The sequence below is a fragment of the Hyperolius riggenbachi genome, chromosome 5, assembly GCF_040937935.1.
Source record: "Hyperolius riggenbachi isolate aHypRig1 chromosome 5, aHypRig1.pri, whole genome shotgun sequence".
NCBI lineage: Eukaryota > Metazoa > Chordata > Amphibia > Anura > Hyperoliidae > Hyperolius > Hyperolius riggenbachi.
In genome coordinates, this window is record NC_090650.1 from 404,664,793 (window position 1) to 404,692,792 (window position 28,000).

Below are 28,000 nucleotides of genomic sequence, written 5' to 3' on the forward strand. Positions count from 1 at the left end.
AACTCTTCTGTATAATTCTGTATAACTCCTTTTGCATTGTAGTTTCTACTTTATTCATTTATAAAGTTCCATGTGCATAAAACAATATCAAAGCACGTAAAGTAATGTAAAGCTAATGTTGTTCAATCTCATTATAGCCCAGTTCCTCTCTCCCAGCCTGACTAATCTAATCGGTGTACACATCACCCATCAAAATGTCTCCCATACTCACTTCCAAGGGTTTTCAGCTGTGGGATCATGTGTTCCCCCATTCAGCTGCTGACTGGCTGACCGGTCCATTCCCATGCTGCATAATTATCATTTCATTGATCATCTCTAATTATGACTCACATACAATCTTATAGAAGCTTAGCAAGACGCAACAAAGATTCTTTCTCAAGAGGGTCCTGAGTACTTTTTTTCCTCCATATATTTTTTTCTGTGGCCTTCATGTTGACTGTATGGCTTTTTATCAACTAAGGAAAATAACCAGTCACAGAGATATGGCTGGCCGGCCTACTGTTGTGTGGACGTGGAAGCATTGAGGAGAGACACACTGAGGATGCTGATACCACAATCCTGGAACTGCTTCCTGGTCATTGAACTAGATGTACATATTCCAGTGCGTGGAGCTACACAGAACTGTGACTGTATCATCCATACTACCTATTGATCAGAGGCGGTAGGATTGAATGGGTGGCTGGCTCCTATCCAAAGTGCCAGGAACTTTGCTCTGTTTTTAACTAACTCTTTCCCTGCTGGGCATTGAGATGGACCCACATTTTCCCAGGCTGTCTGTCCTTCTGTGCCAATGCCACACACTTTACTTTCACAGAATAGTATATGAGTTTTTAAGCTACACATGCAGGATTTAGGGAAAATGATGGCTAATAATAATGAAGAATCGTGTCTCAGCCTAAAGGTTCAAGTCATTTTTTTTCAGTGGTATATCAGGATATTAACTAATCCTAATTTAAGTCATCACACATGTACTTGAAGAGGAACTACGGTGAAAATAATGAAAAAAAAGCACTTAATTTTTATAATGATTATGTATAAATAATTTAGTCAGTGTTTGCCCACTGTAAAATCTTTCCTTTCCGAGATTTACATTCTGAAATGTATTACATGGTGACATTTTTACTGCTGGCCAGTGATGTCAGTGGAAGTAGCTGCTGCTTGCTTTTTTGGCAGTTGGAAACAGCTGCTATTTCCCACAATACAACAAGGCTCTCACAGTGTGATGTCAGTACCCCTGTGCTGTGAGACGCTGACATCACACTGTGGGAGGGGTTTTGCCACGATATCAGCCATACAGAGCCCCCTGGTGCTCCGTTTGAGAAAAAGTAAAGATTTCTCGTGGTAAAGGGGGTATCAGCTACTGAATGGGATGAAATTCAATCCTTGGTTATGGTTTCTCTTTAAAGGGATACTGTAGAGGGGTCGGAGGAAAATGAGTTGAACTTACCCGGGGCTTCTAACGGTCCCCTGCAGACATCCTGTGCCCGCGCAGCCACTCACCGATGCTCCGGCCCCGCCTCCAGTTCACTTCTGGAATTTCGGACTTTAAAGTAGGAAAACCACTGCGCCTGCATTGCCCTGTCCTCAATCCCGCTGATGCCACCAGGAGCGCACTGCGCAAGCGCAGACCATACTGGGCCTACACAGTATGCTCCTGGTGACATCAGCGGGATCGAGGACACGGCAACGCAGACGCAGTGGTTTTCAGACTTTAATGTCTGAAATTCCAGAAGTGAACCGGAGGCGGGGCCGGAGCATCTGTGAGTGGCTGCGCGGGCACAGGATGTCTGCGGGGGACCATTAGAATCATTTTCTTATAGATTATGTATCAAATTCAATTACGATGCTACATTGTAACCAAATGCCAAAGTGTATATAATTTTAAACGTCCAATACCAATACATAGTTCTTTATAATGTATGCAACCAAACAAACAACAGTTCAGTACTATATCAAAACCAAATCCCTGAGGCCACTTTCTCAGAGGTTCATGAGGCACCATGCAAAGTTCATACATTTTTCATAATTCTTTGAAACAGAATTAAATAAAATACACGATACCTTTATAAAAATCACATTGAATATCGCCAATACAATACCACTCTAAATTCAAATATTCATGTAAGCGTCAACAATGATATCACTCTTCTGGTGTGGGCCACATCCCTAAAGGATATTAGTGTATATCATGTTTTATGCAAGCAATTAAATAAAGCCTTCACCAAATGTGAGAGCATTCACCTGCACTGACCCTAACATGACGTACATTCAGGGGTCTAGTCCTGGGAAAAAAGGTGAGTGGACTCACATGAAAACCCCTGCGCTGCGCATAGCACGGCGCGCCGAAAAATGTGCGTGGTCACGCATCAAAATGTGGGTGTGGTTATGGGTGGGGCTAAATATACATGACTTTAGCAGTGGTGTAAAAGGTCTGCTGGGGAAGTTTGAGCTCTGCCGTAGTGTATCCCCCAAAAATAAATGTAATCTGACAGCATTTCACCAAAAAGACACGTAATCTGTCAGAAGTTCCTCCAAAATACAGATAATATGGCAGTGGTTCCCCCAAAATAGACGTGATCTGGCAGCAGCAGTTTTCCCAACATACATATAATCTGGTACCAGTTCCCCAAAATAGGAGTAATCTGGCAGCAGATCACCCAAAATACTCATATCACCCAAAATACATGAAATCTGGCAGTGGTACAGGCAGACTGGAGGTCAATTATGAGGCAATATATCTGGCACTGGCAGGCAGACTATAGGTCAATATCAGGCAATATATCTGGTACGGGCAGGCAGACTAGAGGCCAATTATGAGGCAATATATCTGGTTCTGGCAGGCAGACTAGAGGCCAATTATCAGGCAGTAGATCTGACAGTGGTACAGGCAGACGAGAGGTCAATTATCAGGCAATATATCTGGCACTGGCAGGCAGACTATAGGTCAATATCAGGCAATATATCTGGTACGGGCAGGCAGACTAGAGGCCAATTATCAGGTAATATATCTGGCACTGGCAGGCAGACTAGAGGTCAATTATCAGGCAGTAGATCTGGCACTGGTACAGGCAGACTAGAGGACAATTATCAGGCAATATATCTGGCACTGGTACAGGCAGACTAGAGGCCAATTATCAGACAATATATCTGGCACTGGTACAGGCAGACTAGAGGACAATTATCAGGCAATATATCTGGCACTGGTACAGGCAGACTAGAGGCCAATTATCAGACAATATACCTGGCACTGGTACAGGCAGACTAGAGGACAATTATCAGGCAATATATCTGGCACTGGCAGGCAGACTAGAGGTCAATATCAGGCAATATATCTGGCACTGGCAGGCAGACTAGAGGTCAATATCAGGCAATATATCTGGCACTGGCAGGCAGACTAGAGGTCAATATCAGGCAATATCTGACACTGGCAGGCAGAGTGGCTGACTGAGGACAATATCAGGCAATATCTGGAACTGGCAGGCAGAATGGCAGACTAGAGGTCAATAACAGGCAATATCTGGCACCTGCCAGCTTGTGCCACCTTGCGCCACCTGACCTCCCTACCCTTAGGCTGGACTCTGCTCTCCCCAGCACGTTTCTCAACCTTGGAGTGGGATCGGAGATAGAGTGCATGCAAGCAATTTGGGAAACAACGGTATATACCTGTTGCCTGTCACAGGATGGAGCTGCTTCTACCCCTTGTATCCTCCACTGCACACACGGACTGGAGCTGATGTGATACCACGTACTGGGTACTGTATGCATTGCCTTATTTTGGAGTACATGTTATGTCCACGCTTAACTCCTCATGCTGGCAGCTTGCAGTGTCTGTCGCTTCTGTTCACACTTTGATAGACTTTGCTGTGCTTTTTCTCAATTCTGCAGCTCACCGTTGTTTTCTGCTTGTGCTCCTTGAACTGTTTGCTTAAATACAAGTACTGGAAGTGAACTTTTTGCTCTGTTTACTCCCCCCCATGCATATGTTTGTCACGCTTTGCTGGGCTTTGCTGGATTCTTCCTGATACTTACCGACTACTGATATTGAGCAGACTTCCCACTTAAGGAACTGTTATTGGAGTTATTCATTTTGAACCAGCTCATGTATGAGTCTCTATATTGGAGCCATTACTATCATCACCATTAGGGGGCCAGGATTGAATGGTTGTGTGCAATTGTGGTATGAATGGGCGGTGTGTTGACAGCCAGTGGGCTGTTTTTCTGTTTTAATGTGTGTTTTTTTACTGTGTACTCTATTCTGATAATTAATAAAAAGTTTTTGATATTTTTCTAAAACAAGTGTTTTTGTTGCTTGGAGCATATGCCCCGCATTAGCACCTCCTAAATTGTTTTGTCAATATCTGGCATTAGCAGGCAGAATGGACGACTAGAGGTCAATAACAGGCAATCACTGTGGGAGGCACCCTTACATCTAATTATATCTAATATCTATTACTTACAGATAAGCATAGTGTGCCTTACCTGTTATGAAGGCTCGTACACTCAGATCAAGTAAAATGAATTTATTTCTAGCACAATGGACTTTTTAACGCGTTTCGCGACCGCAAGTCGCTTCTTCAGGTCAAATAAAATGCTGTTAGCCAGGGATGTATAGCGTTGGCGCCCTCGCTATACATCCCTGGCTAACAGCATTTTATTTGACCTGAAGAAGCGACTTGCGGTCGCGAAACGCGTTAAAAAGTCCAGTCCATTGTGCTAGAAATAAATTCATTTTACTTGTAAGGGCGCCTCCCACAGTGTTTGTTACTAATTAGTACCCCACTACGTGGGGTTATACTTACTGTAAGTTCATTATAGTAGTATTTTTTTCCGGGAGCGGCGACCGACAAGGCCGAGTGGAGACGGTACTTCTCCACATGTTCTGATGGTGGTTGCCTAAATAGCAACCCAGAATTGTGAGTATATATTTTTTCTGCGATAGACCATTTACACAACGATAATACATGATATTGGGCTCCCAGTGTCCCTGTGTTTGTTTTTTTTTTTCTATCTCTACTAGTCTTACAATAACAGGCAATATCTGGCACTGGCAGGCAGAATGGCAGACTACACTGTCAGTGTCACTGACAAAATGCAGCCAGCAACAACTTGCTACCAACAGTTGCACAGTAGGCTACTACTTGGTGCTGCTGAACTCTGCTGAGCCTGAAGCGAGTGAGCAGGAGCAAAGTGACCGGGTGCTCAGCAAAGAAAGGAAATCAAATCTATAAAAACAAACAGCGCTGCCGCTAAAGCTGTGAGTCAGTCAGTCTTTCTCTCTGGGGCTGCGGCTGACTGACTGGTGCTTGGCGGACGAAAAGCGTAGACATGCTGCCCCTGCATGTCATTACGCTGCCGCCCGCATTGTAGAGAGGAGGGGAGGAAGCAGGAAGTAGTGGCGAGTGGTCATGTGACTGAGCAGTGTCACATGACCGCTGCTCGCGACCAGGAAGTAACTGGGGAGAAGTACGAGTCCTGCTAGGGTGGACGGGGTCCACGCTCAAGAAAAAGTAAGTGGACGTCGTCCACCAGCGTTCACGCAGGACTTGACCCCTGCATACATTTATTCGTACACAATGCTTACTACCGAAAAGCATATAAAACCCCTATACATGCAATAATCTATTGGCAAAATTCAAAAATATTATATATATATATATATATATATATATATATATAAATATATATATAAAACTCATATTGCATCTGTTATTAAAAATGTATGATATTTGTATAGTTCAGTTTATTACGAACCTCTGAGGAAGCGGCCAGGGTCACAAAACATGTGTCAAGCATTTGGATTTGACGTAGTGTTGTACTGTTATTTAATTGGATGTTTATGCTATAATAGAATTATTTATTTTATGCTTGAAGAAATTTGAAGAAGACTTTATATGGAGTGCAAAGATTTATACACTTAAAAAATTGGATTTAATACCATATTATACCGTGATTTAATTGGATACATATGCTATAATAAAATGAGGTATTTTATCCTTAAACATGTATTCACTTTTTATGAGAAATTTTAAGGTAATACCTTTACAGTTACTTATGATTTATATGTATATGAAGTATTATTTGCAAGACATCCATATATGGTATATGTGTGATGCAATAAATAAAGGATAGTTTGTATCCTGGTAATACCACTAGACAGCCCCATTGACAGTTACATTTTGTTGTCTTTTTTCACGCACAAAAAGATCATCATAACAGAACAGAGAATAAGAGAAATGACAGCCATATAATCCAATACATCACATCAGGGCATCAAATATAAGCATATTGAGGATATTGAGCAGCCAGAAGGCAGCTTACATAGTATCACACAGCACATAACTGATCAATACCAAAATAGAGGCCTTCTTTTTTCGGTCTACACAGTTGGGATGAGATATTGTATTGGTTATTTCTAGAGGGGCCTGAACACAGTAACACACTTCTGTCCGCTTTTCAGTCACACATCAATGTTACAGAAGCTGAAAAGCGAACAGAAGTGTGTTAAAGCCCATACACAAGTCAGATTTTTCCGAACGACGGGTCATTTGAACGTCCCGTCGTTCAGTCATCCGCACGCCAAATCGGGCGTGTGTACAGTCCGTCATTCGGGTGATAATCGTTCGGGTGATAAGGCGGATCGCTCAAGACCAATCTTATCACCCGAACGACGGACTGTACACATGCCCGATTTAGCGTGCGGACGACTGAACAACGGGACGTTCAAACGACCCGTCATTCGGAAAAATCCGACGTGTGTATGGGCCTTTAGTGTGCTCAGGCCCTTAACTGAAGGTGAGGTCCCAAATACATTGTAGATAAAGGACTTAGGTGCTGAAAGCAGTAGTGTCCTACTTTGGGGATTGGAGATGCTTAGAGCTACTGGTGCAAATTGTAAGGAGTTAGGGTTGGTGTTAGGCAGAGGAGATTGGCCAAGGTTATGCTTGAAGTGTTAGTGTACTGTTACTGTGTAGAAACTGTTAGGCTGCATACACACACACACACACTGCATACACACTTAACCAGCTCTTAAAGCAAATACTAGGTGGTGGGAAAGAATAGATTTACTTACCTGGTGCTTCTTCCAGCCCCTAGCAACAGTCTATCAAGTCACTCCTTGTAATTTCCCCGGTCACGGCTATGGTCGCAGCGTCTGTGCATGCACAGGAGCATCCTCGCGCCCCTCTCAGTCACACTCCCATTGCTGGGAGCTTTCTGCAGTCGCAGCTTGGCAGGCTGATCAAGGAGCTCCGCTCCGTGTCTCTGCAGGGAATGACCACATGATCATTCCCTGCTAATCTCCGCCCCCAGGACTTGACACCAATCGGCATTAGGCATTCCTGGGGCAGCCACTCTGCAGCCGCTGATCAGCATTAGGTGGTCGTACAGTGGTTAAAAACCATTTTTCCTTTGCATTTTTAAAATAAATTTTCTCAAAAACTACAAAGTCTTTTTGAAAAATGTGTATAAGAGCATTGCAATTAACCATTTAAGTTGGCACAAAATTACATGAAAATGATGCAATAATTATGCAAAAATATGAATGATTGCAATTACAGATGAAATTACATTTTTCCAAAATTTCACATTACTTTTTCACATCGTAATTGCGAATTTCGATGCTAAATTATGTCTATGCGAAATCTGTGCTCATCACTAACAATAGCACCATTGTCATGCATGCGCACTGCACACATACTGCTGCAACTCCAGCAATAAATGCGAACAGGCAAATGACACCAGCGCTCCAGCGAAATGCTCAAAGCAGGCGACACAGGCTGCGGCAGTCTACCTGTGCATATTCATGGCTGGAAGGACAAGGACTTTGCGTAAAGTGAGAGAGTGAGAATGTGATCCTGACACACAAGCAATTACAGCTCACTCCATATGCAGAACAAGCGCCTATACTAAAAATACAGATGTTGCCGGAGTTAATGTAACTATCAAATCAAAACAACACGAGAAAGGCAATTTGGCACAGTTAGTCTCCGCACACTCTGCCAACTCACTAATGGGTCTCTGTAGATGGTGCGTCTTGACATTTGCTATGCTCACATCTGTAGAATGAATGCTTTTTTGTATTCCGAATGTAAAAACACAGACTTGTCTTACAAATCCGGAGCTTTGGAAGTATTTAGTGCATGACAAAACAGTGCTTTTGTGTGTCTTTTGAGAAAGCACTGCTGCCCCCCACCCCTGAAACAAGCACATACACACACCCAGCCCCCTCCTCTCTGTCCAATGCATAATGTGCCAAGAACAATGCATTGCGCTCAGTGGCAGGGAACTGCATGAATGGCAGTAAACAGGCCTCAGGCTTCACAATGACAAAGTGATACTGGCTAATTAAACCTTGCTGGGAGGTGCATTTATGAATTGTGCTGAGCAAAAGTAAAAAATAAAATACTTGGAAGGCATTTTGCTTCAGTGGATATGCTGCAGTCTTGTGCCAGATCAAGTCAAATCACTAAATTATTATTATTATTATTATTATTATTATTATTTTTAGTATTATTATTATTATTATTATGTATTTATATTGGGGATGGTCGGAATGCCCATTTCCGATTCCCCGGAAATTCAGATATCCGTTTTTTTTCGATTTCCAATTCTCCATTTTTCAGATTTTCAAGGAGTATTTTTTTTGTGTCATTTTTTGTATTAAACAATGCAAAAAATGAAGACAAAAAAATGGAAAAACTGAAATATGGAGATTGTGATTGGTCTAAAATTAAAATTTTACAGAAAAATTCTGTATTCTCTGAGTTATGTTCTGTGTTTGGGCTAAAATTCCTTGGAATTCTGATCTCCTTTTTCCAATTTCTGAATTATACAGATACTTCTGAAAAATACAGATATTTCAGTTCCGTGGAATGAGCATGCCTAATTTATATAGCACCATCATCTTCCACAGTGCTGTACTGAGCATATTGTCTTCTCACTTAACTGTCCTTTAGAGAGGCTCACAATGTAATTCCCTAACATGGCCAGGACAAGGTCCTCCAACATCCAAGGCTGAGACCTCAAAGTGTGCCCCCATCCCTCCCACCCCAGTCATCACACATTAATTGCTATAAGACTAAGTGGTGCCCCAGAGCTGCAACACCTTAATCTCTAGTCATCTGGCTTGCAGTCACTGCCATGTATCCCCTGTTTTTATTTCTCTCTGCTTCAAACACAATACGGAATGAGAGCTGAGTGAGTTGTGTGCCCACTCCTACACTGTACCCTTAGGCTGGTGCCTGTCTTGCCTCTGCCTCGGCCCAGCCCTGATCCCTAACATAGTCATATGTCTATGTATGTATTGTGTAGTGTATGTATCGCAGTCTAGGGCCACTTTAGGGGGAAGCCAATTCATTTTCTTCTATATATATATTCCAAGAGGCAAGGCGCTCACGGCCCTTGATAGGTCTATAAGCTATGAATTAAAACAACCTTGAAAATGATACAGAGTAAATTGGTACAACACAGTTCTTATTCCATAAAGTCCTTTTAGCAAGTCCATAAACTAGCATCCGCACAGTAGTTGTTATGCTTCCATACAGGTATAATCTTCAACAATAGGCAAGACAGAGATGGCCACCACCAACACCCTTTGTGTGCCACTCACCGCTCTTTCTGACCAAAAAGGTCAATACACGCCTTGGGACAGTTCCCGGGTCGTCCCCCACCTCTTAGATCAATTCACCTCTCCGATCAACAATATCTCCTTTCAGGGATGATTCTTCTATTAACCACCTCAGAGGAACAAACTCCACATAGTATAATACCGTTAAAATTGTTTATTAAAAGTAACAAATACACTCACATGGTCCAATGGTTAAATATCGCTCAGAGTTTTTTGCAACGGGCTCTCCCCCGTATAGGTGGCCTAGGCTGGCAGGCTTCTGACCTCCTGGGCTCACTCCTGGACACCGCCGCGCGCTCAGTGTACCGGGACTCCCCTTCTAGGTCCATCTCGCCGCCACGCCACTTCGTAGTGTGCTTGTCCGCTTCCGCATCAGGCTCCGCCCTATCGATTTCGTCACACAGTGACTCATCAGGGGCATGAGCCTGATGCGTACTGCGGACGTTCTTAAGGAATTGTCGCGCAACGACGCATGCGCTCCGTATTCCCTGTCTCCGGAACGCATGCGTCGTTGCGCGACAATTCCTTAAGAACGTCCGCAGTACGCATCAGGCTCATGCCCCTGATGAGTCACTGTGTGATGAAATCGATAGGGCGGAGCCTGATGCGGAAGCGGACAAGCACACTACGAAGTGGCGTGGCGGCGAGACGGACCTAGAAGGGGAGTCCCGGTACACTGAGCGCGCGGCGGTGTCCAGGAGTGAGCCCAGGAGGTCAGAAGCCTGCCAGCCTAGGCCACCTATACGGGGGAGAGCCCGTTGCAAAAAACTCTGAGCCATATTTAACCATTGGACCATGTGAGTGTATTTGTTCCTTTAATAAACAATTTTAAAACGGTATTATACTATGTGGAGTTTGTTCCTCTGAGGTGGTTAATAGAAGAATCATCCCTGAAAGGAGATATTGTTGATCGGAGAGGTGAATTGATCTAAGAGGTGGGGGACGACCCGGGAACTGTCCCAAGGCGTGTATTGACCTTTTTGGTCAGAAAGAGCGGTGAGTGGCACACAAAGGGTGTTGGTGGTGGCCATCTCTGTCTTGCCTATTGTTGAAGATTATACCTGTATGGAAGCATAACAACTACTGTGCGGATGCTAGTTTATGGACTTGCTAAAAGGACTTTATGGAATAAGAACTGTGTTGTACCAATTTACTCTGTATCATTTTCAAGGTTGTTTTAATTCATAGCTTATAGACCTATCAAGGGCCGTGAGCGCCTTGCCTCTTGGAATATCTATTTGTAAATTAAGAGGTGGCGAACAGGTGTTCTATGTTTATGTAAATCAGGGGGTGGGATCATCAAAGCTGAGAGCGCTACCTCTTTGGAGTATAATTTTCTTCTATGTTTTTGGGATGTGGGTGGAAGCTGGAGTGCCCATAGGAAACCCACACAGACACGGGGAGAACATACAAACTCAGTGCAGATAGTGTCCTGGCTGAGAAATGAACCAGAAAGCCAAATTCACTAACTATTATGCCACTGCTGGCTACTAATGTGGATCCAGTTTAGCATTTTTCAAAGTTTTTTTTTATTTTAATAATTTTTGTTTCTTTTTTTTGTGTGTGCGTTATAATGCTCCCTAGTGGCTGAATTATTACACTATGTATTTGTGTAGTGCTGACATCTTCTGCAGCATTTTACAGACTATATAGTCATGTCACTCACTGTTCCTCAGCAGAGCTCAAAAATCTTATGCCTCAGAAGTATTAGTCCTATCAGAGGATGCAAAAAAAGACAATAAAAATCTCCTTGGAAATCGGAACGCAGAAATCTGCAGCATCATTAATTTGGCATTGGTAGAAAATTGGAATTCCTGCATAATCAGAAATCACCATTTATAATTAAATCAGAAAAAGAGCCTTCAACAAACACAACACACCAGCTGCCAATGGTCTTAGAAGCAATCTCTTTAAAGTGGATCAGAGATGAAAAACTAACTATGACAAGTAACTTGTCTATATATCTTATCTAAAGTTTAGATAGTTCACACAGAATATCTAGCTGCAAACAGCTTCAACAGTACATGAATATTTCTTCCTGTGATACAATGACAACAGCCATGTTCTGCTTGTGATCATTACACACAGGCAAGCTACTCTGCATCTCCAGCCCTCAGTCTGTGAAAACCTAATTCCCCCTCCTCCTACCTCCTGCCCTCTGCCTCTGAAATCTCTGGCTAGTAACACCTCCCCTCCTCCATCCCAGACTGAACTCCTATAAGCCCTTGCTACTGTCTGAAAATGTCAAGGCACTCTGAAAATCTGTGGGCGAGGCTTGTTTAGTTTATAGGGAATTAGAGTATTAAAACAAAAACGTATTTGGATTGAGTTTGAAAACAAAAGCAAAAGACCGAGAGCCCAAATTGTGCGGTATCTTCAAGCAATATAAAATAAGTAATTATCAAATAGTTATACTCACAAACACGGGTTGCCCCTAGGCAACCACTCCATATGCCAGTGGGGAGAATTGGAACCTGACCCCACTCAGGTATAAGATGTCGCTCTCTGTAGAAGGAAAATAGGAAGAATCCTTGCCACCATAGGTGGATCACTTAGTTATTAGGATGCAGACCAGAGGCGCCAAAAGAGTAAAAGCCTAATAGAACTTAAAAATGGGGGGAGACTTGTAATCCCGACTCACCACCCATAAACACCAAAAACCAGCATAAGACTCAATGTTCAATAAGAACAAGAAAAATTTATTGGTACTCCCAGGTGCTACGCGTTTCACGGGATTATCCCGCTTCCTCAGGCAATCATACAGGAGTACAAGCATCTAGCAAAACAAACGACACTCAGCGCCTCTGCCAAAGCTGTGGGCGAGGCTTGTTTAGTTTATGGGGAATTAGAGTATTAAAATAAAACAAAAAAAGTATTTGGATTGAGGAATGCCCTATAAACTATATGAAAGGAACACAATTATGCAATGAGTAAAAGTTTATCTCGGATCAACTTTAACATCCAACATCTTTTTTCCTTAAAACTGAAATGTCTTTACAGCTTGTAGGAATGATCTACAATAAAAGGTACTTTGAAGAAACGTGTATAATAGATCACATTTGAGGCTGCTCAATTGCCCTTTTAAAAGTCAGTTTTTGCTTTAGCTACTCACATAAAATGCATAATTCTCTTTTAGTGGAACTTCTGGCCCCTTACTGTAAATCATGGAAAGAAAATAATGGATGACTGAAATATAACTCAGGGCAGTTCAACTTCTCACCACTAACTCTGATTTGCAGTGCTATAATCAGTAATGGTGCTAGTCAGAGATAGTCTATATATTGAATAGAATTGCGCTGCTTCCCAATATTACACAATCAGAAACCTTTTGGGTTCGTCACAGCTCTAGGTAGAGTCACTCCCAGTTAAATCATAAATACATTGTATGGTGTGTAGGCTCTCCCACATAATAAAGTGACAGACAAAGTTCCAATAATTTTCCAAGTCCTCCTCCACACAGATTGACTTAGGTTTGATCCCCTATTAAAAATTCTTTAGTAAATGGTTAAGCGCTCTGCTCTGCCTGTACTTTCAAATACATGTAAAATGTGGCTTAGAAAAGGCCCCCCTTTCGGGGATAGACTCACCAGACTTCGCGGTCTGGTGACGTCAGTGGAGCGCACGCTGGGAAGAGGTGAGTCCTCCCCGCCCGTGCGTCTTACAAATAGCGGCTGCTTCTTCTATGTAAGGCTGGAGGGGAGCGCAGTTCGGGGGACCCAGGCGAGGGAGGGGGGGTACGACCCCCTCCCCGCCGCTAGGCCCAATACCTCCGTCCTGCCAGCTACCCCTCCAGCTCGGCGGCCCCCCACAGCGCCCCCCCCCCACCGGGGCTTCTTTTTGCATTTGGATTGCCTGAGTGGTCAGACACTGTCATTCTGTTTTTAATCATTTTTTAATAAACTGGTATGCTTTTACGCGATGTGGAATCCCTTTTTTGCTTACACAGACTGGGGACAATCAAGAGTGGAGTGCCAGTGAGGCTGCGGGGTGGCCAATACCCTAAATGCGAGAATAGGCCTTGGAGGCCACGAAGTCTGGTGAGTCTATCCCCGAAGGGGGGGCCTTTTCTAAGCCACATTTTACATGTATTTGAAAGTACAGGCAGAGCAGAGCGCTGAACCATTTACTAAAGAACTTTTACTTGATGGTGCACGCATCTAGGAAGAGCGCTCCCACGGGATTATTATTGTTCTATCATTTGGATAAGGACATTATATATGTGGTTACTGCCTGTGACTGTATTTTATATGAGCATTTTAATGTGGATGATTGTATTCTCTAGAAGTACTTTCAGTGCTAATTTACTTGTTATATGAGCGCAGTATCAGGGTGCTAAATTTTTTGTAAATTGATCCCCTATTTCCATGTGAAGTAATCACTCACCAGATCTCAAGGCTGACCAATAATAGATCAGCAATCAGCACTTAAAACATCCACCGATCTCCTCACAATCTCAACTCCTTGTCCTGACAGATCCTCAAAAAATCCAAACAAGAATCGCTTATGCTGTAACTTTTCTATAAATCTTATCTAAAGTTTAGATAGTTTACACAGCAAATCTAGCTGCAAAAAGCTTCAATAGTTTATGGTTATTTATTCCTGTGATACAATGAGGGCAGCTACGTTCTGTTTGTCACAGGCTGAGAGCTGGAGATTCTATCAGCTTGCTTGTGTGTAATGTGACAAATTCAGTCCCCTCTCCTCCTCCCCTCTGCCTCTGAAATCTCTGGCTAGTAACCTCCTCTTGCCCAGACTGAGCTCCCATAAGCCCATGCTACAGTGCCAAGGCACTCTAAAAAGCTGTGGGTGAGGCTTGTTTAGTTTATAGGGAATTGAAGTATTAAAACAAAACAAAAAAAGTATTTGGCTTGAGGAATGCCCTATAAACTATATGAAAGGAACACAATTATGCAATGAGTAAAAGTTTACCTCGGATCCACTATACAACACCGCGCACATGCACTACTTTTCACCACTTGTGATCCCAATCACCAATATATGAATGAACTGCTCACCAGATAAACTGGCTGACCTACCACAGACCAGCAATAGAGCATTCACTGCAGATCAGATGTCTCTCCTCACAGGAATCAGCTCTCAATCACTAGGCTCAATCACATCCTTGCATGGCGGAACTTTGTTTATTTAGATATAAAAAAGTTATAAAAGTGCTCTCACATTTAATAAGATCATATGCGCAAGTAAAATCGAAGTTCCTGGGTGGCTGCCAGTGTCCTGCACTCTCCTAAGTTTTCTCCTAGGTGATATTTTTACATCTCATCAATAAAATGCCTTTAAAGTCACCAGCAAGCAAGAAACTACTGAGAATAATTTTGACAGTTCCCCCTTTTTTTTTTGTTTTGCTGGAAAGTTATTTTAAACAGAAGATAAAAAAATCATCTCCTAGGGACGGGAGAAAACTTACGAGAAAGGTGAATTGAATAAGGTTATACACCAGTAATACAGCGCTTAAGCTCCTTAGGAGTTGTATTAGAACACCATAAATCACCTATAAGGGATAGAGCTTTCCTATATGGCTCTTTTAGATCAATATGATCAAAATTAAATACTAATATAGTCAGTGAATACTATTCCAGGAGACTTTCACAGGTTCACAGTAAGCCAAACAAGATGTACAGTCTCTAAGGTGCGCTTCTGTATCAAGAATGAGTCGTTCTTGAATCCATGCACTAACAGTATCAGATCAGCGCTGCACTTATGCTGTTACTCCACTAGGCTCGAGGGTGAGGGGAGCCTATAAGTACGCCAGAGGCATATTAAGGCCTATGCAATCCAGGCCCACCACTGTTGGTGAGTGTCGACCTCACAGGGTGTATCTGGTGCAGGTGTAGTGGAGTAACAGCATAAGTGCAGCGCTGATCTGATACTGTTAGTGCATGAATTGAATAAGGCACTAAGGGGTAGATTCATTACAGTTTAATTAACGTAGTAGGGGGTCGCACTGGTAAAGGATCAACCCCTCAAGTCTGCTTTTGGTATACTAGATACACTTTACCGCAACAGTAAAGTGACACTCAGTTCAGTTTGATAAGAGAAAAAAAAATTCCAGTGCATGATAGACTTTTCATTGATAACTGCAAAATACCAACTGACAGAAGCAAACTTCCCCCTGTATATAACTCTTAAATGCAGTATAAAACTTTGAGTTGAAAGTCTCACCATGCCTTAAATATTTTTGAATACTTAATGAGCAGCTTAGCTGGGACTTAAGAAATCTCTTTATTCTATAATACACTATAGATTCAACAAGAGGAGTTTAAAATACAGTCAACAAAAGAATTTGAAAGGGACTTCCAAAAGACTTGGGATCTTAGAGACTAGCACATGGCAAGTGCATTAAATTGCAAAGCATCCAAATATGTGACGCACTGGGAAATATTTTATAAAATACTTCTAAGGTGACTTTACACACTATGCAATCTTCTTAAACTATTCCAAAGTACTTCGGTACCTTCAAGTTGAAGAGAATGTAAGGAAGAATGAAGTCTCTTATACAGTAAAGGTCCGTACACACGCCGGACTGCAGGCAACGACGGGTCCGTAGTCACCGTTCCAGCCACAGTCCGGCGTGTGTACAGTCTGTCTGCAGACTGATATGGCTGTTTCTAAGCAATCCGCCGGGCAGATCACTCAGAAACAGCTGTATCAGTCTGCAGACAGACTGTACACACGCCGGACTGTCGCTGGAACGCCCACCCAGCGGGAGGTGACGACGGACCCGTCGTTGCCTGCAGTCCGGCGTGTGTACGAACCTTTACTGAATAGTAAAAGTTTAAGAAGATTTCAGAAAAACAGTTACTTTAAGTTACTGAATAAACAGGATATCAACCTCAAATATATAAAAAAAGAGTGCACCACCACAATCATCATTATTGAGAAGAAAAAAACAAAAAAAGTGTGTCAAAAACGGTGGCTCATAAAGTTCTCTGTTCCACTCTTTTCTCACATTTTTACTTTTTAAATGTATAGCTTCTGATTGAAGCATCCACATATTTTTTGGGTTCTTTATTAGTAATGAATTGCCTTTTGGGTTGAGCTAACAGATATCTTGAACCCTTCTGATCCAAACTTAGCTCTGCTAAATTTAAGAGTAGACAGATATCTACAGACAATTCACACCTTCTTGCCTACCAAATGTGTACAACTGCTAGAATGTGTAACTTATGAATGGGAAAACACTAATATGTCTACTGTATGAGATTCAATAGCAAATATCAACATGCATTAGGAATCTATAGGTTCATGTATACCGCTGGATGAAATAAGCAACACATCATACTTGATATGTTTATTATTTATTGCTATTTCAATGTTGAATGAATTACATACTTCCTGACTGTTTGTATAGTCTTGAATCCTATAAGAAACATGGCGATGTGTGTTATGGCTGATACACACGAAGAGCGCTTCTGAGCGCTTTTAAAAACTCTAGCACTTTGAAAAGTGCTTGGCTAATGTATTTGAATGGGATGGAGCACACCAGAGTGATGTGATTTTCTCCCAAATGTAAATGCGGGTCCTGCAGGCTGCAGCATTTCTGCATGATTCAGCCTCAATGTTAAGTATAGGAAAGTGGAAAATCCCTCTCAAAAACGCTAGAACAGAGTGGTTTTCCAAGCATTTTTTTATTCAAAACAAGTACACTTCCAGCTCTACTGTACAAAAAAAATTGCTACACCAAAATGCTTCAAAAATCTCTAGGCATAACTAGAAAATCACTTGGCACATGCCCAGAATCATTTAGAAAAAAAAATCATTTTTAAAAATGCTTAGCGTTTGCGATTATGCTAGCACTTTTAGGTATGCGCCAGTCCTTAAATTGCTTTTAAAGCCCGTACCCACTGCACAATTTTTCTGATGATTTTTCCAATGACCAACAATTTTTTGAGCGATGAGTGGTCATTTCCACAATCTTGCGACAAGGGAACAGGAGCGCGATCACACGAATGACATTTAGCGGCACGTGCCGATAACAACCGTCACATCGGATCGGATCTTTAAGATCCCCAATGACTCCGTGCAAAGTGCTTGCCTTACAAAGACTGATAAGACTTAGACCACCAGCTCTATGCCAAGGAAGGGCCAAAGTACTGGCAACGGGCCACCACGCACCAGCCTACTCAGAAGCTTTTACAACAGATGGTGAGAAGCTGTAGCCTGCAAAAGAGTAACTTATCTGGTCAGCCCGTCGTGTAACATTGTCGTGAGCAGGAAGAGGAATGGCTGAACGCTCGTTGTCAAGGGGACATGGCTGGACCCGTCAGGTGGTGAGTACTTTACTCATTTTTATTTATACATATTGGAAAAAAACACCAGTGAAACCACACCATTTTAGAGCAATGTTCTTATATATTTCATGCATCCTTAAAAAAAAAATGGCTAACATTTACAATTCATGTTTTAATGTTAAGTACAATGTAAATAGAGCTTGCTATACCAACCATTGTAAATTGGTTCAGAAGTAGAAAAGTTATTGTAACATCAGGTATCTAAAATTATTTGTAAACTGAGGGAATAAACCATGTTACCGAGTTACCCAAGCCTCATGAGGTATCTAATAGTAAAACACAACAGAAACTTTCTCTCTGGAAGGCAACTCTCTTACCGTTAGCTCCTGGTGATAGATTGACAGAATTTTGCATTGGTTACTAAACTTCAGAACTCAAAAAGTCTCCTAAAGGGATCTGAGCGCCTATTTAAAAAAATACAGTATATAAAAAACTTCATAAATAGAGTGGGCCATGGGGGAGTGGTTACAGGAATTGCTTACCTTCAAGATGCATGCGCCATGGTCTCCCCTGTCTGAATGCGCTACTCCATCTTTTCCATGCACACCCGCAGCTGCAGTAGTTAGAGCTGCCTGCAGCAGTGTTGCGTGTTCCTGGCCACCACAATGCATGTCGGGAGATGTAGCTCTTCGATGTGAGTACATCTCTTGCCCCCTTACAATCCCTGGATGGCCCACTGTAACGGCAACCACCGGTGCCCTAAATTACCCTTACACGCCCCACACTGTATTACATTACTGCTATGGGGCTCCTAGTTCCAGCGCTCTGCGCTAAACTATGTGCACCAAAACAACCTGCTTTGTCCAGTAAACCTGGAACTTTGTTATTGGGAGCAACATCTGTTGGTGGCGGATGCTAAGTAGAAATATTTATGAGAAAAAAATATATATTCTAAAATGAAACAATGCTTAAAGGGACACTTAAGTCAAACAAAAAAAATGAGTTTTACTCACCTAGGGCTTCCAATAGCCCCCTGCAGCTGTCCGGTGCCCTCGCCTCCTCCCTCTGATCCTCCTGGCCCCGCCAGCAGCCACTTCCTGTTTTGGTGACAGGGGCTGACAGGCTGGGGACGTGAGTGATTCTTCGCGTTCCCAGACACATTAGCACCCTCTATGCTGCTATATGGTATATGATATATGCTATAGCAGCATAGATGGTGCTATTGTGGCCAGGAACGCGAAGAATCACTCGCGTCCCCAGCCTGTCAGCTCCTGTCACTGAAACAGGAAGTGGCTGCCGGTGGGGCCAGGAAGATCGGAGGGAGACGACGAGGGCACCGGACAGCTGCAGGGGGCTATTGGAAGCCCCGGGTGAGTAAAACTCATTTTTTTTTTACTTAAGTGTCCCTTTAAAGAATAAAATACTTACTTATAAGTACCAGATTTTATTAATAAAAAATACATAAATAAATAAATATAATCTTACCCATATTATTACATCTTTTTACCCAAATATATAAAATGTATCGTTCTTTCTTTACATTTTTCAGATACCGTGTTGTACATTTTATTGTTTGAGAATTTCCTTTTTTTTTTTTGTTGGTATTGTGAACATGGTTTTCCCATGTTTGATAAGCAAACACTATAACAAAGCGTGATGACACCAGCATATACATTTGATTGAAAGAGAAGACAAATTGCATTCATTAGGGCAAAATGTGAATGGGACCACCATAGGAGATGCGTTAATTAGGACGTTCCTTCATGATGCTAATTACAGAAAAAGCTGACAGACCAAGAGTTGAATAGCAGGGACCAAAGATGACCTGTCTTGGGGTAGCTAATCTGTAATCTAATTTGTAATACTGTAACTAATGCTGGTCACATGTGGATAGCTTTCTGGATGACTCAGCCTTTTCCTAACTGTAAAATAGCTGTGAAGCTTACCCAGGCTCTGTAGGGCATTCTGATAAGTACCTTGCTAAACATCACAAGGACTCATGTTGTATGAAAACTGGAGCATAAACTGTTGTCTCGGCTAATTAGGCACCATTCTTTCTCTTGCAGAAACTGCTAACTAGTTTGAGCAGTATGTGGTACCACACAGGTCTAGGCAGTAGAAGAGAGAAAGAGAACTATTTCCGTAGGTTAAACCTTTAATTGACCATCTAAGTGTATTTTCAAAAGAACATTTTTAAGAACATTCACGTTATCTACCTAAGGAGGTTGATGTGCCGGAGGTTCTGAGTGTCAAACATTTTATTTTCATTTAATTAGCCAATAAAATGCATTAGCCTACAAAAACAATTCTATTTACGGTTATATTAGAGATTACATTACGTGATGAGTCTTTGCTTCCTAGCAGATGTCCAAGTGCTGGGATCAATCTACTCATCAACTAGCAACATAGAATGGTTTTAGCAGAGTCCCTGGGATCAATGTGACTAACAGAATGATACCATAACATCTAAAATGCACTACAGTCATTGCTCTGGGTTATTACATTGAAAAGTTCATGCATTAATTGTAAGCACACTTCTAAAATCAATCACAAGTCTTGTAAGGGTTTTTGATGTCCCTCTAAACTAACTGATATACAGGGCCGGATTTCCCACAAGGCATTGTAGGCACATGCCTATGGGCACCTGATGTTGGAAAGGCGGCTCACTCCCCTTATCAAGCACCTCCCTACTTTGGTGAGTCCTGATAAGGGTGTAGATGAGAAGTTACTCACCCTGCTCTCGACATTCCACTGACAAGATCTCTCTTCAGTCAGGGGTACCTCTAGCTACGTAATACTTGGGGGCACCTCTAGCTACTTAATATTGAGGGTACTTCTGTATACCTAATTTATACCTATAGCTACCTATGAAGGGCAAGGGAAGTAAGAGAGAAGTGACAGCTGGGAACAGCCAGCCTATAGGCTCCTTTGAGGTAAATCTGGGCCTACTGATATATGTAAGGATGCCGACCAGTATTGAACCTTTTTCTGGTTGAACTCAATGGACGTATGTATTTTTTCAACCCAACTAACTATGGAACTATCTTAGTTACATAGTTACATAGTTATTTGGGTTGAAAAAAGGCATACGTCCATCGAGTTCAACCAGAGGACAAAGTACAACACCAACACCAGCCTACTCCCTCACATATTCCTGTTGATCCAGAGGAAGTGAAAAACCCTTACAAGGCATGGTCCAATTAGCCCCAAAATGGAAAAAAAATCCTTCCCAACTCCAGAGGGCAATCAGATAAAATCCCTGGATCAACAGCATTAGGCATTACGTAGTAATTGTAGCCATGGATGTTTTTCAACGCAAGGAAAGCATCTAAGCCCCCTTTAAATGCAGGTATAGAGTTTGTCATAACTACTTCCTGTGGCAATGCATTCCACATCTTAATAACTCTTACTGTAAAGAACCCTTTCCTAAATAAATGGCTAAAACGTTTTTCCTCCATGCGCAGATCATGTTCTCTAGTCCTTTGAGAAGGCCTAGGGACAAAAAGCTCATCCGCCAAGCTTTTATATTGCCCTCTGATGTATTTATACATGTTAATTAGATCCCCTCTAAGACGTCTTTTCTCTAGACTAAATAAACCCAGTTTATCTAACATTTCTTGGTAAGTGAGACCTTCCATCCCACATATCAGTTTTGTTGCTTGTCTCTGCACCTGCACTAAGACTGCAATATCTTTCCTGTAATGTGGTGCCCAGAACTGAATTCCATATTCCAGATGTGGCCTTACTAGAGAGTTAAACAGGGGCAATATTATGCTAGCATCTCGAGCTTTTGTTTCCCTTTTAATGCAACCGAAAATTTTGTTAGCTTTAGCTGCAGCGACTTGGCATTGAGTACGATTATTTAACTTGTTGTCGATGAGTACTCCTAAGTCCTTCTCCAAGTTTGATGTCCCCAACTGTATTCCATTTATTTTGTATGGTGCTAGACCACTGGTATGACTAAAATGCATGACTTTACATTTTTCAACATTGAATTTCATCTGCCATTTATGTGCCCATATAGCCATCCTATCCAGATCCTGTTGCAATATGTCCCCATCTTCCTGAGAGTTGATGATTCTGCACAATTTTGTATCATCTGCAAAAATAGCAACATTGCTCACTACTACGTCTACTAGGTCATTAATAAATAAATAGAAGAGCACTGGACCCAGTACACACCCCTGTGGGACCCCACTGCTAACAGTCTCCCATTTTGAGTATGATCCATTGACCACAACTGTAAGTGTAAACATAACCAAAGGACAATGCATACACTGCAGTGTCCAATACTACCACTTACAATATAAAGAACACATTACACGGTTGTTGTTGTTTTTTTTGTTAAGTCTACTCACCAAACTCCTTGGGAACTGCAACAGAATATACACAGTTGTGTCCAATGCTGTAGTTTTTAGGGTAGTTTGGAGATAACACAGTTCCCTCCGAGCCTGTAGAGCGGCTTCCACATGGAGCTGAAAAATGACAAGGAAAAAATGCCAGGTGAGTCAAATCCAAACTCAGTGTTCCTGCAGAAATATAATTTACATGGTTACTGCAATTACAATCATTATAATATTGATTTTTTGATAACGGCTGAAGGCAAATTTATCAAACATTGGACCTGGTGCCAGTAGCAACAGACTATCTGTTATTTTGAAAAAGGGGTTTTCCAAATTCAACTGAAGAGAACATGAGTGATTGATATAGCAGCACCAACATGAGAAATAAGGAGTATAATACACTGCAGATGCACTTGGGCCTGAAACAAGAACTACAGAAGATGTGGAAAGTGAAGGCCAAAATGGTCCCAGTGGTGGTAGAAAGACTCAGGGCTGTGATTCCTAAACTAGGAGACAGTGGTTCACAAGAATGCAGTGGTAGGAACAGCTAAACTACACTGCAGAATACTCAAATTCCAAAGGTCTATACGGGAGGATCTAGTGGAGAGGAGACATATCTCATGGGTTGAGAGCAACATTTTTTATTCCCTTATATACTAGCATATAAGCCTAATTTTTCAGCACAAAAATGTGCTGGAAAGTTATCCCCTCGACCTATATGTGAGTCAGTGGAGCAGTACAGATGGTGGAGCAGGTTTTGTTACTGGGAGAGAAATGTAAGGATTGTGTACTAGTGATGCTGCTCTTGCCAGCTGGCTCCTTGCTGTGTCCGTACCCCTCATTCCCTTCAACATGGTGTGCAGAGTGCACTGCTCAAGACTACCTGTGTCACCTTGCTTGTGGAGTGGAGCGTGCAAGAAACGTGTCAGCGGTGAAATAATTGGGGATTCTTCCTGTGTGGTAATCATTGTATCCTATATCTATGACGCCATCTAGTGGCATCTTGAGACACAGCTGTATCATCCTTGGGGTACATCTAGTTATGAGGAAAGGGGCTGACTTGCACTGGTGGTACATCTGGCTACTGTGGAGGGGGCTATACTGGTAGGGGGATTATATGCGAGTCAAACACTTTTTCCGAGTTTCTGAGGAAAAAAGTGGGTAAATTGGCTTATACACGGGTCAGCTTATATGCGAGTATATACTGTATACACATAAACGCAAAGTGAGTGGTTCCTTATTTTTGGAATGGGGAAGCAATCTTACTTTAGAGTAGAATAACTAAAAATATGAAAAAAGGAATGTCTAATACATTGTTTTTTTTATCACCCAACATATTTTATTCTGTTTTATACATGTATTCATGGTATGTGTGTGTTTTCTAGATTATTTTTTGGGTTTTTGCTGGGGAGTATGGTTCCACCCCATTTTCTGACAACATACTAGTACTAGTAGGATAACTATCTTCCATCAAAAACTAACCCTAAAACTATAGGATGGTATAGGGATACTCATTCAGATTCAATGAAAAATTAATTTCTGCATCTCCGATCGCAAATCAGCATTTCTGAACGGAACTTGGAAATTGGACTTCTGTGGAAATACCGCAACTCATTAAATTTAGTCCAATCTCAGAACTCTGAAGCATTGGACCAATCAGAGAATGCAGGGTCAACTCAGAAGTATTTGGCCAGACAGAGAATGGAAAAAATTACTAAAAAAAGACTCCTTGGAAATCGGAAAACGGAAATTGTAAATCCATGGAATCAGTAATCGGCATTGTCGGGAATTGGAAATTTCCAACCTTCTCTAGCAAGGAAGGGCATTAGACTGCGAGAATTATTGAGGGATAGTTATAACGCCTGAAGAGGCAGCTGCGGCGAATAGCACCGCCGACGCAGCTGCCTCCGTTCCCCTGCTCGTTCCTCTGGCATTTAGGACGCCGAGGTTGGGTCATTCGTTAGCGGATAGGGTCCCTGTGTCACGCGGGTGCGCGCACAGACGGGACCTTTATGCGAGGAGGAGGCTCGTCAGCTGACCTCAGAGGAGACTCACGGCGCCCAGGATTGGCTGAGTGCAGGGGGCGTGCCAGTGAGGTCTCCTCTGCTTCTTAAGCCTCCGGGCTTCAGTCTGGTGCTGTCTGCTGTCGTGAATACATCTCATGTTAGCGCTCAGACCTTAGACTACATCCCAGGTGTTGAAACCAAGGACTTCACACCTAGACTAGGATATTATTACATTGTTATTAATTATTCTGTGTATGATTCTGGCTATCCTCTGACTTCGCTCTAAGCTTACTGATTCTGTACCTCTGCCCATCTGATTAGTTGCTGAACCTCTGCCTGATTACCGATTACTCTTCTGCCTTACGATTATATTCTGATTCTGTCCTCTCTGTTGCCAACCCTTGCCTGTCTGACCATTCTACTCACCAGTGGGCCCTTGCCACTGGTGAGGTGTTAGCTTCTCCAGCTCCTCTGGTGAAGTTATTTGCTAGTGACCGGTTGCTCCTGCTCCTAGGCTGCAGTACAGCCTGAAACGCCTGCTCCTAGGTGATCACTAGTTACAGTACTGTTTGTACCTCCTGCTCCTAGGCTGCAGTATGGTCTGAATCACCTGCTCCTCAGGTGATCACTAGGCTGCAGTTCAGTCTTGTTATCCTGCCCTTCAGGTGATCACTAGGCTGCAGTACTGTCTGAATCACCCGATCCTCGGGAGATTCTATCCCTTCCCTTTCAGTATCTCCAGCTTGCTGGGGTTTGTACTTATTATACGATCAGTGAACCGATGGTACCTCATCAGCCCCTCTGGTGAGGTTTCGCCAAACTATTAAAGTTACTGTACTCTATTATACTGTCAGTGTACTGATAGTACCTCACCAGCCACTCTGGTGAGGGCTCATCAAACTATTAAGTTACGGTTGCACCAAGCACTACACACTCAGCTCCTTGTGCTGCTATACTGGTATTAGTGGTGATTCTGCAGACCACACATAATCAGGTATAGCGTCTGCAGATCACCAAATAATCAGACATCTGAGCTGCGACACCCAACCGTTACAATAGTGATGTGAATTGTTCAATGTATTTGTTATTGTTAAACACTGTGGAAAATGTGTCAGTGCTATATAAATGATAATAATAATAGCACTACACGGCTGTTTTTATTATACCATAGTAATGTGATTATAGTTGTAATGTTAAAAAAAAGCATACAAAACTTTTAAATAACTTCCAAACTTGTTGATGCACCTCAGAGATGATGAATGTTGTTTGGATCTGTGAGGAGAGGACTTCTCACATAAAGATATTAGTGTAACAAACTGAGCTCCTGCTCTAAGTGACACATTTGGAGTGTACGGCGGCGAGATAAGTTAATTACGCTTTCGGATCTCCGTATGTCGCGGTACCTCTCGGGAGACATTTACAGCAATTGAGCATTGTGCAGTTTATCAGCAAATCTGATTTTGCTTCTGCGACTGTTTGTTTGCAAGAGGGTTTATATCCAGCAGACAATAATCTCGCTGTGGCTAAGTTTTCTTCACGGCTAAATCGACTTTGCTCTTTTGTTTCCATGCAAATGAAGCCACAAAGCACACAGCTCGAGGTGCTGTAAGCAGCTTTTACTGAAGCATTTGATAAGAGACAGAGAAGTTGGGTTGAAATGTTGCCAGTGGTAGGATGGTGACAGAAGAATAGGGGAGGAAGGGAAGATATATCTCTCTTGCTTATGTGCACAGTCGGCTGTATCTAAAGCCCAGCTCCACCCAAAAGTTACATAAGCCCTGGATGAATAAGAATTGGACACAGATCCATTCCCCATTTTTAAAGTTTTTCCACACCTTCATGTGTACCCTATTGCAGAACTTTCCCCTTACTTCCTGTTTGTTGTGACACATATACAAACAGTTGATTTCAGTACCTTCTAGCATGGGTCAGACAACGAAAAAAACTAAAAAAAAAAAAAAAATCCAGCAAGAGATTATTAATCCCCCTTGCATTATCCAAGAAACAAATGGTGACTTTGGGTTCTATTTTCCATGACGATATCCTCACACCTACCAGCATGATCTTTCCAATGCGAAAATAATAAAAACTAAAAGGCGTAGGGTGGAGGTTTATATATCTTTGGATAGAGGAGAAAGAGGGCTTCAAAATGGTGTGCATCTTTCCATAGTTACTGCACTGCTCGGAGTCCCTTTAAGGGGTCAGAAACACCTTTTTTCAGTGGCATAGGGATGCAGAAGTTGGGACCACACCAGGGGCAGAGGGGCCCTCTCTCAATAGAATTATAAGCTCTTTATTGGTGCTATGCTGGTAAGAATCACTTCTAAATATGCTCTGAACAGTGGTAATAATAAACAAGCTGTTCCCAATCCACTTCTTGCACCTTTAATACTGTGGCATTTATTTGCAAAACAAAGAAATATTATGTTTTTACTCTCAAACGGATATTTCTCATTAAACAAAATGCATTACAAAAGAATATTGTTTCATAATCCAAAGTTAGACACGACAGCGTAACAGCATGGAAACAAAGTAAATGCAGTAACTGAATAGCTACCCAATGCATTCTAGAGTTACAGCAAGCCCATGGTGAACCAGAACTCCTAGGAGTGTGTAAGGGGCTAAAAAGGACCCTTACAACTTTCTTACTAAAATGTTATGCAAAACAGAAGTTTACCTTCTTAAAACAGATGATATTTGCGATTATTGAGGTTGGAGTGAGCATATGAGGTCTCCCACAATGCATAACTGTTCAATATGCCAATCATCCATTTGTTGTCGCTGTAAGCTAAACACACCTCAAAAACTGCTGGAAAAATTCTGTGGTATGCAGACTCTAACTAGTTCACGGGCTAACCAAGCAGCCAAAAAATATAATAATAACAACAGCAACAACAAGAAGAAGAAGAACAACAACAACAACAATAAGAAGAAGAACAACAACAATAAGAACAAGTACAGAAAAACATGTGTTCCCTGTTATATTTTTAATGATTTACACTTTAGGAAATTAAATAATGTATTTATTTTTTTTAGAAGACCCCAGTAGTTGTTAGGATGGGTGTGCTTCTCTGATTGTTAAATTCTTCATTACTGTGAACTCCACTAAACAAGGGGGTGCCTCAGACATTTCTGTACCCACCAGACATGGGCACATCGCTTGGTGAGTGTTCACACTCGCGCTTTTTTTGGCGGCGTTTTTTGCTGGCGATCAGCCAAGCACCTTAACACATTTAATCCTATGGGGTTACTCACGCTGTGGCAATTGCAGCACGACTGCAATTCTCGAAGATCGCAAACACACTGCATGCAGCATTTTCCAGTGATTGTGATGCAAAACACAATCACGGAAAAACCGCGGCACATCACAATGCTTGCCGATTATGATCGCGTTTTGTGATTCCCAGTGTGAATGGGGACTTAGGAATGGCACATCTCACCTACACAACAGCCATAGCTGGCTGGTATTTACAGCAAGAGAGTATTTCTTTGATTAATACCAGTGTTTGGTTCTGGGGATGAGGCTAGTATTTTTTACATCAGGGAATCAGCATACTGTTATTTGTTTTTGTTTTTATTGGCCAAAAAAAAGGCAACTAATCTAGGCTAACTAAATGCTTATAAATGTTAAAGAGGAACTTCAGCCTAAACAATTGTCATTAAGTTACATTAGTTATGTTAATTAAAATAGATAGGTAATATAATCTCTTACCCACCCTGTTTTAAAAGAACAGGCAAATGTATGTGATTTCATGAGGGCAGCCATCTTTTTTGTTG

The 28,000-nt window shown here is 42.0% G+C and overlaps 1 protein-coding gene across 1 annotated transcript in view; it reads right to left on the reverse strand.

Annotated features, from left to right (window-relative positions):
* Positions 1-28,000, reverse strand: part of CSMD3 (CUB and Sushi multiple domains 3) — a 1,539,978-nt gene that overhangs the window by 414,736 nt on the left and 1,097,242 nt on the right. Inside the window, exon 33 of the mRNA XM_068237930.1 lies at positions 22,233-22,349. Within this exon, the coding sequence (XP_068094031.1) occupies positions 22,233-22,349 (117 nt within the window). The remainder of the gene's footprint in view (positions 1-22,232; positions 22,350-28,000) is intronic.